Source organism: Lethenteron reissneri, chromosome 47 (assembly GCF_015708825.2).
Source record: "Lethenteron reissneri isolate LAM-NWPU_2019-01 chromosome 47, ASM1570882v1, whole genome shotgun sequence".
NCBI lineage: Eukaryota > Metazoa > Chordata > Hyperoartia > Petromyzontiformes > Petromyzontidae > Lethenteron > Lethenteron reissneri.
The window spans coordinates 5708934-5723007 of record NC_083825.1 but is presented as its reverse complement, the minus strand read 5'-3'; the positions used below and the strand labels follow the sequence as shown (position 1 = coordinate 5723007).

General features: G+C 47.3%; 1 protein-coding gene across 6 annotated transcripts in view; it reads right to left on the bottom strand.

The window, feature by feature from the left end:
• The window catches only part of LOC133354336 (glutamate receptor ionotropic, delta-1-like), a 255216-nt gene that overhangs the window by 38173 nt on the left and 202969 nt on the right, over positions 1-14074 (bottom strand). For all 6 annotated transcript variants that reach the window (XM_061571085.1, XM_061571084.1, XM_061571086.1 and 3 more), the window contains one exon: positions 662-835. In XM_061571085.1, the coding sequence (XP_061427069.1) occupies positions 662-835 (174 nt within the window). The remainder of the gene's footprint in view (positions 1-661; positions 836-14074) is intronic.

The following is a 14074-nucleotide window of genomic DNA, read 5'->3' as shown; positions in this document are numbered from 1 at the left end:
AAGGAGATGCAGACGAGGGTGCATGCTGATGTGCTTGGAAATCAGCCATCTCTGCACTTCCATAGCGCAAAGAAAGATTGCACCTTCGTGCGTGCGTGCGTGCGTGGGGGGGTGTGTACGTGTTGACAAAGAACCCCCCGTATAGCCTCAACAGACTTTATCGGGCAAGTGCTGTTCGACTTGACAATTCAAGTTCTAGACAAGCAGAGTGCACTCCAGATGATTGGAGTTGACCCATCCATTGACACCAGTTATTTAATGGTGCCTGTTCTATCTGTGTGCGGGAGCGGCGGTGCAGCGGTTAGCGCACTGCGCTACGAACCCGGCGACCCCAGGTTTAGCCAGTGTTCATACTAACTTGAATGTGTCTCTGTTGTGTTGGTGGCAGACACGTGCTTTACCTGGGGGGACATGTGGCTGACCTGGGAGGTAACACGTGACTCACCTGGGGGGGAGGGTGGGTAACTCGCGGCCCACCTGGGGGGGTAACACGTGGCTTACCTGGGGGGGTGGGTAACACGTGGCTTAGCTGGGGGGTAACACGTGGCTTAGCTGAGGGGGTGGGTAACACGTGGTTCAGCTGGGGGGGTAACACGTGGTTCACCTGGGGGGGAGGGGGGGTAACACGTAGCTTAGCTGGGGGGGGTAACACGTGGCTCACCTCAGGGGTCATGTAGGCGGGGTCCTGGGGGTCGCAGAGCGCCGGCGAGACGTGGTGCCCGTCGCGCTCGCACCTGTGCGCCGGGTCGCGCGGTGCGGGGAACACCTGGCGCAGCACGGTGAGGCGGCCGACGGAGACGCGCGCCAGCTCCTGCACCTCCACCAGGCTCACCTCCTGCGCGGACCGTCACGAGCACTCCGGTTATCCCCGTGGCAGCAGCAGCTCTTGGCTGGCGATCGAACAAAGACGGCGGTCGCCGCATCGCGCACTTTCAGATGCGCTTCCGCGGCCGTCTGGAACGCTCTCCCTTCTGATGTTAGTAAGCCACCGGAGCTGCGCACTTTTAAATCGTTTAGATTGAAAAACTCATTTCTTTAGAACTGCTCTTTGTGTTTAGATTGTCGTCCTTCCCCTGCACCTAAGATTTAGCACGGTTGGCTACGTATGGTGCGAAAGAAGTTCAATGTACACGCATACATAACGCAGGTAAGATGAATCATACTGACTGTTAATTAAAGTAAGTACGTATCATGAAGCGAAGGGACGATGGCCATTGGTCAAGAACAGTGACGGAGTTGTAGTCGAGGAACGGCACCCGATAGGACGTCCACCTAGGAGATGGAGCGACGAAATCGACTCGCCTACAGATGCTAAGCAGAACTATAAGATGGCTTAGGGAAGCCTGCATCCAGCAGTGGATTGATCATGGCCGATTATGTCGATGTCACAAATAGTAACATTAGCCATAATTAATGCACCCAGACCAGGAATTAAATTAAAGGATATCGATACGGTGGATATCATTTCACAAGCAGAAAATAATTAAAACACAATGTGTACTACCCGTTCAATAACCACAAATTCAAGATTTGGCTTTTCCAATTAAACAGCAACATTCCGCAAAGCGGAAAGATCGCAGAGCACAATTACATTTCCCTCCGCAAAGTGTGGACGTTTAATAGACATCTTAGTCGACTAAACATTTCTCCTCCCTTTGCCTCTTTTTCGTCTCTGCACTTGCGCGCGCTCGCTCGCTCGTAAACGACTAGGACGGTGGTGGTGGCGGACATCGACGACGAGCCAGCAACACGTGGTCATCCGACCGAGCGAGCCGCGTCAAAAAGGACCCCCCTCGATAACAATGATCGCAACTCCCGGCCAACAGTCGCGTAATTGTCACCGAGACGATGTCCGGGCCGACGACGACGCGGCGTTGTCGTCGTTGTGCCGCGGGCACCGGCGAAGCCGGGCGGCCGTCGCCCGCTAGCGGTGACGCGGGGCGGCCAAGGGGATGGCAGTGCGGATCATCACTGGTCAACACACTTTTTCTGGCATAAGGTATTCCAACGGTTTTAATGTAATTTTGGGTTGCTGATTCCAAATCTGGCATCAGTTTTTGTCTATCACATCAGGTTTTTTTTGAGATATCAAATATTGCATTTTCAATAAAAACTGCAGAAGAAAAATATTAAATAAATGTGGATATCTACATAAAATGACATTATAAACACACTATCCTAAAAATACAGCACCATATTTTAACACTAAAGCAGTCACTGACCCGCAACAACTTGCAATCATAAGTGACAGAGTTAATTTCGGGTAAAATCAATGAAAATGGGGTATGCCGATAGCATAAAATGAGATGTGATAGAGCAAATCTGAGCTCAGATTTGGAATCAGCACCCTGAAATTAGTCTAAAACAGCTGCAAAAGTCCAGGCCAGAATTTTTTTTAATTTTTTTTGTTCACCAGTGTTATCGACGGGCTTATTTGAGCGCCTCATCGACCCCCACTGTTAGGAGCAATGATTTCTAGCCCCCCCCTCCTCCTGCCGTCTAAACCAACGGGGGGTGGGGGGGGGTACAATGCACAAACGCGAGGGGCTCCCGGTCGCAACATGTTTTGCCCGTCATGACCCCCTCCTACCTCGCTCCCAAAGATCTTCGCAAACTTGTGCAACGCGGGCAAGGGCGTTGAGAGATTTGCGCCGTGAAAAATAATAATAATAAAATAATTACCGTTGGCCGAAAACACGCCAAAGGCAGAAATTAGTTTTTGATTGATTTCAAGTTTGCGCGCCATCTGGCCAATCGTGCGATACTGTGATTGAGGGGCCCTCCGAGTGCCGCTTGCTACTTGGCCTGGCCATGCCTGTGTGCCTGGGTGCGTGCCCTGGGTGCGTGCGATGCACGTTTGCATGCACTTCCCGATGTACTTCTCTTTTATAACTCGAAGGCCAGCCGAGCGTAGATTGGACGCGGATTTCAAGACGGAAGAGCGCCCGATTGTGGGCTCACCTGGTGCTTGGACTGGAACCTTGCGAGTGCTTTTATCAACGGGACATCGGATCAGTGAACATTCTAGCAAATACCACCATGGCTGGGTTTCCAATTCCCATTCCCTTATCAGTAATTTCCATTTGTTCGCGCAAAAAGATCAATGGAACTCATAGAAATGTATGCGTCCTTCCAACAACAAACTTGGTCTTCTTGCAAAAACAGTAAAATACCAAATATATCCGTTTTTTTTTCTTTCAAACAGTTGAACGTAGACCAAGGTTAATTTCGTTTGTTGACCCGAGTCTGGTTCCTGGCGTCGGTTGGCATCAGTGGTTGGAGATGTCTGAACAGTTGCTGGCCCTTGCCCCACTCACCGACTGGAATGGACCAGCGTGGTGAAGTATGGGCAAAGATAAAATATCCCAATAACCTACGCAAGCGTGGGGAGGCCTTCATCTGGCAGAGGATTGGACATCGGCTGCAAATTATGAATTAATTTTGATCAGGATGCTACTACATAAAAAAAACACAATACCCAAATCACAGTACACCTAAATCAATAGTGGCCTTTACAGAAAAACATTATTTTTTCAACAAATATACGTCACTTGAGTCATTTGAGTTTTGTTCCAAACAAGCTGAATTAATTTAAAATGATTCTTAATGGGAACCCAGTGCATCTCTGTTCTGTCATCTCCAGGTCCACATTTGGTATCGTTTTGGCTTGAAGGACAATTCTAACAAGGCCAATTAAGTAGAATAAACTTTCTCTCCGTTCATCTTGACATTTTACGAGAATAATAATATTGTTTTCCTTCATCCACTTACAGGCTTCGCAGATAAACGTTTTTGTTCAGTTTGTTTAAACTCTGGATAACTTATGACCTGTTTACGTCTCATCTTCATAGTTAGAAGGGTTGAAACAAATATCAGTGGGTTGCCAGACGCTGTTTCGCAAGAGCATGGAATTCATACGGTGTCAGAATGTTAATCAGTAACAGAACATACTGTGCGCACGTTCATAATGCACCGTTGACGTGCAATTGTTATGTCGAGGGTCATACGTAGGATTTATTATTATTTATTTTACTACTCAACGGGGAAGCTGTGGTGCAGTGGTGAGCACACTATGCTAGGAAGCCGTAGACTAGATTCCTGACCACAGCCAACATCAGCGGAAGATGATATCCGAGCCGGGCCTCTCCTCTGCAAATGCACACTGGGACCAGTGTGGTGAAGTATGGTCAAACGACGTCCATTACCGACTCCCTGTGTGAGCGGCCTTCATCCAGGAATTGATTATCGGTTCCGTTGATGGCGAGATGTTAACTATCTCGCCTGATATACAAGAGGCCGTAGGTTCGATCCCGATTCTGACGCTTGCTGTATATTTGGAGTTTGCGGGTCTCTCTCTCCCCGTGGTCGCGTAGATTTTTCTCCGGCTCCTCCGGTTTTTCCCTCCACATTTAGAATCAATGTCACGCGTTCAGAATATTTGGCTGCTTATAAATCCACACGCGATGACAGGCCACTTTGTTGAGCTACCATTTGTGGCCAGGTCACTTCTGACCTCACCTGGTAAAATAAAATAAAATAGTTTAGTTTTATCTTCTTGGTTCTTTCGGTAAAGTAACGTAGAATGGAAATAATAAAATAATACAAATTAAACATAATAAAATAATTCTCACGACGTTTCGGCCACAACGCAAGCAGCCGTCCTCGTTGTGGCCGAAACGTCGTGATAATTATTTTATTATGTTTTATTATTATTTTATTATTTCCATTCTACGTGACTCTCCCGAAAGAACCAAGAAGATGAATCCCTGCAGTCACGAAAGCTTTAAATCGAAGTTTAGTTTTAGTTTGACCCTCTAGGCGAGGGTTGGCCACGAGCGATGGTCTCTCCCAGGCCACAGGGCCCTCCGTCTTTGGCAGTCCTCGCGAGTCGTCCCACGTCACTGAGCCCCGTCCATGCAACTCTGCGTCGACAATTTATTGACGCTGATAAATCGGGGACGGCTGCCGTGACGGTGTGACGGTTAGCACACTGGTCTTGCAATCCAGAGGTCAGCGGCGCGGTAAAGATGTATGGCCATCGTGGAAGAGTGGGCAAAAAAATGACCTTCAAGTGGGGCTCTTTAGAGCTCCCTCTGGTTAGTGGAGGCCCTTTTTAAATCCTTTATGTTAAGTTCACTTGCTTGCGCGCTTACGACCGTGCAAATCTTTCGGTCGTTTTTTAACCCACTTCCCGTGATCCAATCGAGCTGACATTTTGCACACAGACTCGTTGTGCGTGACAATTTATTTTCGTGAAAAAAATTTCCAAAATTTTCCACTTTTACGGAAAAAAAAATTCATATTTAATTTAAAATACCAATGTGCTAAAAATGAAACTCTTACTCAAGAAAAACAGAAATGAATAATAAAATAAAACCGATGCCACGCATATAAAGGATTTATAGTGAAAAACTTTGTTTCTACGGGTTAATTTTTCCCATCAATGGCATGGGCAAGCAATTGCAGGGCTGCACCTTTACCTTTATTACGAATGCTCAACAATGCCGCGGAATATTGTTTTCCCGAACAAGGGACAAGCGGAGTCATCCACTAGTCTAAAGGGTGCTCGCAAGTTTTCAACAGCAACGCTCGCCCCGCTGCTAATTAGATAGGTATAAGTTCCCGTGTGAAGAGATAAGAGAACGCTGCATTCTGGGCACATTCTCACACATTGAACATTATAAACACCTCTGCAGCAGCTTGCAAAAACAACAACAACGCTTTGTAGTTGTTCCACATGTCTCGGGATTTTAACCCTTCTTCAGGAACCTCTTCAGTTCCTGAGGAAGCCCCCAATGCTTGGGGCGAAACGTCGGACATCGTGCCGTACAGCAGCAGAGACGGTCGCGGAGAGCTAGGCGGGAGAGCAAGGCCTCTTGTGCACATTTCGTGGAGAAGTTAAGTTACCGGAGCAAACAGGCAAAACACCACTGGGATGGGAGAAAAAGAGAAAAATGAAAAATAAACCGAGATGCACAGGTATAAACAAAACGTACGGTGCATCTGGTCGGAAAACTCCGTGTAGCTGACAACAGTTAGTTCTGCGAGCACTTTCAAATAACCTAAGGCTGGCATTGTGACGGGCCCCGGGGAACAATAAAAGCGGATATCCATTTGTCTTCAAACCGAACAGGCGGTGGGAATGGACACGGCGGTAACGGTGTTGGCACAGTCACGCTCGGAGGTGGAGCGCTTCAGAGGGCAGCAATACAAGAGGAGCCGAGTGATTTTTCTCCTGAAGGATTGATCTCTGTAAGACACGACTTGAAACAGGCTCCCCCCACCCCCCCTCCATGGTTTTGCTGTCCCGGTCAGCGGAAGCAACTGTTTGGTAAGCAACTAGCACAGGCCGATCCCTGCAAGAACAACAAACAATAAGCAAGCGACTACCATCCTTTGCCCGGAGAGAGTGGGGGGTGGGAGGTCAAAAAGTTTTTGACGGGTAGAATAAGACAAAAAAACTAAAAATGCACGTGGGGCGTACACTCGCCGTGTTCCGGTACTGGTGCCAGTAAGTTCAAGAACGGGAGGCATTAAGGTCAAACCGCTGTCGTGCTCTGCTATTTTAACAATTTTTAAAGGGATTAATAATCATCTTCGTAATAGGCTCGGTTGTTATAATGAATGCGAATTGGGTGGGGTTGCTGAAGCAGTCATTATCGCGCTGTGCTATGAACTCGGAGACCTGAGTTCGATTCCCGACCCGGGCGAACATCAGTTGGTGAGTGATATATAAACTAATCCTGTATCCCCCACTTCAGATACCCTTCACTGACAACTCTCATGGCCGACATGCATGTGGAGGCATCCTTTATACAGCAGTGGATTTACAAATCGGCTGCTAAATATTAATAAAAAAAAAACATTATCTTTGTTTTTTTCGGTTAAGTCATGTAGGTGAAAACAAAATAAAATAAAATAAATTAAATCACGACGTTTCGGAAGCAACACAAGCATCCGTCATCAGGTGTGACTGCTCCAGAAAAAAGTGTGTTTATATAGGGTAGTACCCTATATAAAAACGTGTCTCTAAATAGCTATCTTCATACACTACAGTAATTTTGCTAGAGCAGTCACACCTGATGACGGATGCTTGTGTTGCTTCCGAAACGTCGTGCTTTAATTTAGTTGTTTTATTTTATTTTGTTTTCACCTACGTGACTTTACCGAAGAAACCAAAGAGTATGGATCCTTGTAGTCACGAAAACTTCAAATCTAGAACACAAACATTTCCATTGTCTCGCCTGCAAACAATTGCACGAGCGTGCACACACAGGTCGGTTATATTGTTTGACAGATATGAAACAGATCCTGCGTGAGATCTGGAATTAGGGGGCATCGATGCACTCACGGAATGGAACACTGTCCGAGAGATGGAGCAAAAAAATCAGTTCGGATTCAGGTGCCAAGTGAATAGTTTCAGCGCAGAATCGTGAGAGGTGTCGGCGGCTCGGGTGGGAGGTCTTCATCCATCAGTGGACTGACCATGGCCGATGACGATGCTAACGACGTGAATTGTCTGGAGTGTGATCTGAGAGAGACGCCTTCATCTGTTCACCGCACCTCGTTGTTTAGGGGCGTCAATGCGGAGAGATGGAGATGGACGCGGGGCTTGGACCTGTCCCACTGGAACCTCTTATCAGTGGACTAGGCGTTATCTTCCAAGCGCACAGCGCTATCTGGGTGTCCGAGCGGAAATCGGCAGAAGAAAAAAAACTGCAGACGAACACGCACGCGGGCGGCTTAATCACCTTCTGCCGCTCGTATAATTAAAGCAACGACACTTTTAGAAAAAAAAAGTGCTTTTTTCTTTTATTCGTATGTTTACTCTTAAACGTGTTTATTAACGGCCATCTGTATCCGCCGCCGAGCATCTCTGTGGTGCAATTAGTGTCTGGGAGTGACTCGTGGGTTCAAGCGTAAAATAATGACAAAAATAACATGGATAGTTTTTTTTGTTTAACCAAATTCTTACAATATCTAATTCCCTTTTGGCTTCGGTGCAAACATTTGTTGTGTTGGCGTGTCAACATTACATTAACAGATTCGTAGGAGGCACGGTGGGTGTAGGGCAAATAATGAAATAAAAACATTGTAACCTGTCAGAAGAGTCCCGGGAGGAGATGGCATTCGATGTCGTCATGTGAGATGTCGCGCTCCTCAACTCAAATCGTCCACCACCGAATAATCCACCACCAAATAGTCCACCACCAAATAACCCTTCACCAAATAGTCCACCACCAAATAATTCACCACCAAATAATCCACCACCAAATAATCCACGACCAAATCGTCCGCCACCAAGTAATCTGCCGCTAAATAATCTGTCACCATTTTACACGGGAACGAACCGGACACCAGCACGTCCTATGGAAGGGGTGAATCTTCTTTGAAATTCCCACACTTCACCCCACCACGAGACCCCCGCTGATGAACCAACAGCGAGGCACCCCTGTTGCACAGCTGGTTGCACGGAGGTGGAGTGGTGGTGGTGGGGACGGGTTGAAGAAACTAGCTGCATTGTATTTCGATTTAAAGCTTTCGTGACTGCAGGGATTCATCTTCTTGGTTCTTTCGGTAAAGTCACGTCGAAGGGAAATAATAAAATAATAAAAATAAAACATAATAAAATAATTCTCACGACGTTTCGGCCACAACGCAAGCAGCCAGAGGTGGTGGTGAAGAACAGGTCTGTCGGGAAGACAGCGTCTGCTTGCGTTGTGGCCGAAACATCGTGAGAATTATTTTATGTTTTATTTGTATTATTTCCCTTCTACGTGACTTTACCGAAAGAACCAAGAAGGTAGCTGCATTGTTTCAACCGTCTGCGCCAGGAGATAAGATTCGAACCGGCGACCTCTGGGTTTGCGGGTTCAGTGTCCTCAACCATTGCAGGATCCCAAGGAATAAATAAGATTTAAAATTTCATGCCGCCAGTAATTTCAAAGCGGGACATTTGGAATGGCTTGAATGCGTACTCTGGAAAGAACCAAGGCAGTAAGGTCATTGCCACACGGTATTTATTTACTGGGCACAAGTTATTTAATATTTTATTTGTTTTCCAAAATCATTTATCATTCTGACCTAGGGTCTAAAAATATAGTAGTTGGAGAAATAATAAGCTTCTTCTTTATTTCCCCCCATCGCAAGGATACGGCACTGAATGCAAATTGAGATGTCTGATATATATTAACTGATATATATTAACTGGCCTCTGAAGAGTGAATTACGAGCGCATGCGCCGACAAGAAGTGTGCGCATTTGCTGCAGAGATGTGTGCACTTTGCGCGTACATTTTTTATAATTTATTTAAAAGCTCCCCTCCCCCCCCCCACACCAGCGCCTAACACATGATGCATGTTCACAGTTCCCTATTTCCATCTGCACGCTCCAAAATAAGCCGCTCGTTAGCGGATGCATGAACTAATTGATTGACAGTGAAATCCCAACAATTTAAAAAAAAATAGGTGAGCAGGCAATACGCCCGTTTCCCACATCTGTCCCTTCACACACACACAAATAAAAGCACATTTTTACACATCCCAAACTGGTTCAACGTGTGTTTGCGCTGAGCAAACGCTGCTGATATGATGCACTCCCAGAAGCCTGCGTGGCTGATTGGATGTGTAATAGATGCTCTTGTAATTTCTTTGTGTGGAGGGACAGATATGGGAAGGAGCATTGCCTGCTTATTTACTTTTCTCACGTAAATTATTATATAACGACGACTTTTTTTGGTGCCAATTATTTCAGATTTTGCTGGATGGATGCAAATAATATAATCAAGGCTCGGGTAACTTTTCCAAACTGTCCGGACAAAACTAATGGCCAGCAGCAAGTCTTCAGCGAAACACGGGAGAAGACACGACAGCAAGGGACTGTTTGTGAAACAACACCGCACTCACTTATTTATGAGTTTGCTCATCCGTTGCTTTTTGTTGGCTTATCTTTTCGGGAAAAAGTTTCAGACTCTCAAAAGTGCAACGTGCGCTGCCCGGCTGCCCACCCACCCGCCGGCCCCCTCCCCATCCCACCTCCCAATTTCTTGAAAATAAAATTGGGAAGGCCGATAAAAATAAACCCTGACAATCTACGACCCACGTTTCTGAGCCGGCAGTGCCTTACACACGGCGTTGTTTTCTTCTTATTCTTCCCAGCGTCCTATTTGCTCAGCGATCACTCCATTGCCCAGCACGTCTCCTGTTATCATCTCAAATACCCGTGGTGCTCTGGCGCGTCGAAATGTCCTGCACGGGCGGTGCGGTATAAATAATAAACGATGATGGTGATGAAGGGGGACAGGCAGAGACGAGGGGACATGGGAGGGGGACACGAGGAGCCACTGGGAGGCGCAGGAAGACACGGGAGAACATGGCAGACACAGGGAGGACGCGTCCAAAATATCCACCCAGATGGGGACACAGGGAAGGACACACGGAGACACACGGCGTGACAGGGACGCGTGAAGGCGCACGTGGTATTTGCTCTGCAATCACTTTCGTACCGAATGATTATCTTTTGACTTATTGGGTGCAATTGTGAACAAGAGCAATATCAGACATGAGCACATCTGATTGCCAGAATTATTGGTTCACTGCAGCTCAGAAGACTCACTCCTACAAGGCGCGCGGTGAAGTTAGGAGATGTTCCATGTGCTCGGAAATTTGAAGGCCTGGAGACCAGAATCGGTGATTTCACCGACAATGTGTTCATCAGGGGAGGCAGTTCCGTATCCGGACTGCAGAGTGAAGTGGAACTTCTGTCCAGGGAGCAATGTTTTGGCAACTGGGGGGGGGGGCAAGGGGGTGGGGGTTGGCAGGGGTTGTGCTTAATCAGGTGCCACGGCGTCTTTCATATGGGGGTGGAAGCATGGCCTGAAGGTCTGTGGGGCAGTGGTTGGCGTGCATTTTGTACGCGACTGCGACAGCAGCAACTTGTCGACGGTTATTATCATCATTATCACGTCAAGCGCTCCTTTGTTCTGACGCCTCGAGATGTACCGCGTGGGAGGCACGGCGTAGATAATGACAAGAATAAACGATGACGGTGGGCGCGCTCCAGACGCGAGGCCGGGGCGATCCCTTGTCCCAACAGCGCCGGACGCCGCGACGGCTCCCAAGCTACTTTGCTCCCGCCGCGTCAACCCGGCAGCCCCCCCATTGATTGTGTTTAACGCCCACCGACGGTGCATCGCGGGGACACCGAAATCCTCGGCGGTGGCCCATTAGCCTGGGACCACGGTCGGTTCCCCGACAACGCCGCGCGTTTTCACGGCGCGGATTGGATACGACGCGATGGATGTGCGAGGGAACACGCGTTTTGTAGAGCGCGGATGGGAATTGGATGTAACGCAGTCGAGTGAACGGAACTACGCCGCGCGAGTTGGAATAAGCGGTCGTACGGCTGACTCGGCGTAGCGTCGCACACGGCGGCGGGATACTGCTGGATGCTTCTAGATGCTACCCACGCGCCTCGGTGTTTGTTCGGCCTGCGTACGCATCTCACCGTGTTATCGCGGAGTGTACTTTACCATACGCTATATATTAATTATTAAATGGGCAGGTGTTCTTCAGGAATACAACTACTATTTCAATATGATTTTCTGCATTTTTTTATGTATCGCGGTTTGTTGTGCAAGGCCCCAAAGGCCTACAGGGTAAGCGGCTAGCAACCACCAACGCTATTATTCAAGTTGTCAAACATACGAGTCGATGTGTGTTTTCTCTGGATCGAGCGAGGTTATACGAACTGGGAGGGGGGGGGGGAATTGTGTGCAATCGGTAGGAAGGAAGTATAAATCAATTACTGGCAAAGAAGTAAAACTGAGGGCTCGTTATTTCTAACAAAACCCCAAAGATATCTATTGACGCACAGTGGAGAGAAGAAAGAAAGCACGCACGCGCGCACTTGATTATGGAAAAGTGTGGAATGAGAAATTCTGAAAATACATCAGCTGCTTCCAAAACATTGGTTGTCTTTGACTTCACTTTTGTATTGTTGCAGCCAAATCGGCCTTTGGTAAGAGCACAATCATCTCTTTATTTGCGATACATTTTTTGGGAGGAATTTGGGTTTGGTCACTTTCACGTGAATGTTTTAACCAGTGTCCGTTGATTTTCACTTTTACTGCACAGCAGTCACAAATAACAAACAAAAACCTCAATAAATCAATCAATAACACTGCCTTAAAAATATATATATAATCTAGCAGCAATCAAGAGGATTTATGATCAGTTCCTCATTTTGGTCACTTACTCACTGGCAATCAGTTGCCTCCTCATACCTCTTCTATCGCTACTGCCGTTGGGGGTGACTGTTCCAAGCAACTTCACTCCATAATTCCTCCGCCCATGTTAGCACGGTTGACTACGTACGTTGCGAAATAAGTTCAACATAACAAATGTGCACGTTGACGACTCTCTACTAGCTGTTCCGTCTCGCGCATACTGAGCCAATCGTCGGTAAAGTAATCACTTAAGCCATTCGAGTTGGCCCAAAATGATGCTTGTACGTTCAACTTCTTTCGCATGGCACGCAGCCCACCGCAGCTTTGTGCGGCCACCCCTCAACGTAAAAATTAATGTCAAAAATGACAAGCGTCACGGTGCCGTCAGCGAAGGGAGGAGGGGGGGGGGAGGATTCCGGAGGAGAGAGTGAACAAAAAATTCAAACATAATTTTAGCAAAAAAAAAAATCAAACAATTTTAGAAAAAAATATTACCGCAGCAAAGAGTCTGGAAACTCAGAGGCCACGTCGCACCAGCTCACGTGAGGGAGCTGTGGAATGGACTCGTGCGATGGTTATTTGGGAGAAAAAGCCACACTTCCCTGCATTTGTATTCGCCAGTCATCGCCAGTGTTCTCTCTATATCGCTTGGTGTATGGTACGTGTCAGAAACAATAATGGCTCATTTCCTCTGGAAAGACACAGAGCCCTGCTGCATTTGGTTTTTTTTTATTTTTAAAGATGTTTTCACCCAATTAATTGATGAGTGCTCATTACCCACGTGGGAAGAAACCGGAGCGCTCAGACCCCCCCCACCACCACGTGTGCGAGGGGACAACCTTGTACGAGTTGGAAACAGCTGGGAAATTCGTCCACTTGCGGCACTGCCCTCTCCTGTGCGAGCCAGGGTACGAAAACCTCCTGGACGCCCATGGGAACATCTGCGTGGTGATCCAGCGACCCACGCTTGTCTCCGCGGCGCTGGATTAGAGGCCCACGTGCCAAGCCCCATCGCAGCCTGAAACAAGGCAGCCATGTGGAGAGAGGCCGGAGGAGTTTCTCACACTGCTCGTTTGGTTCCCGCATTGACATGCTCTTAGGTTCTTTCGGTAAAGTCACGTAGGTAAAAAATTAAATTAATAAAAGTAATATTAGAAATAAAATAATATTAGATTTGAAGCTTTCGTGACTGCAAGGATTCATACTCTTAGGTTTTTTCGGTAAAGTCACGTAGGTAAAAAAATTAAATTAAAATTAATAAAAGTAATTATAGAAATAAAATAATTCTAGATTTGAAGCTTTCGTGACTGCAAGGATTCATACTCTTAGGTTTTTTCGGTAAAGTCACGTCTGATCGAGCCAGTGACCTCCGATCCACAATTGATGTTAATTCATCCAAAATGTGTACACGTGCACAACGTATACGAACATTGTCGAGTGCTAAAAAGACAGTCGCGCCGTTGAATATGCTCCAACAACATAAAACATTGAGGGCCTGGAGGGGTGTGGGGGAAATCAATTATCTCCACTGGCATTTCCTCCACCTGCGTCTCACTGCTACGTGACGGCTTAAGGCGTGAGGATCCCAGAAAGGAGATTTCAAAACACGACGGGTTCATCGCTCACGCTCGCGTGGAGGAACGCACGCGCCAAAGTTTTCCGCCGCTCCCACCCACATCGATCCGCACGCGGGGCGCGCGATAAACAAAACTAAAAAACCACGGGGGGGGGGGGGGTTGGGAGGGAAACCGTGGCTCCGACGGGGCAATGGAAACTCGTTAAATAAATATACGGCGGCGGCCGCTGGATTAATAAAGCCGTTGAGCTTGTACGGCCATCGATCGTCGC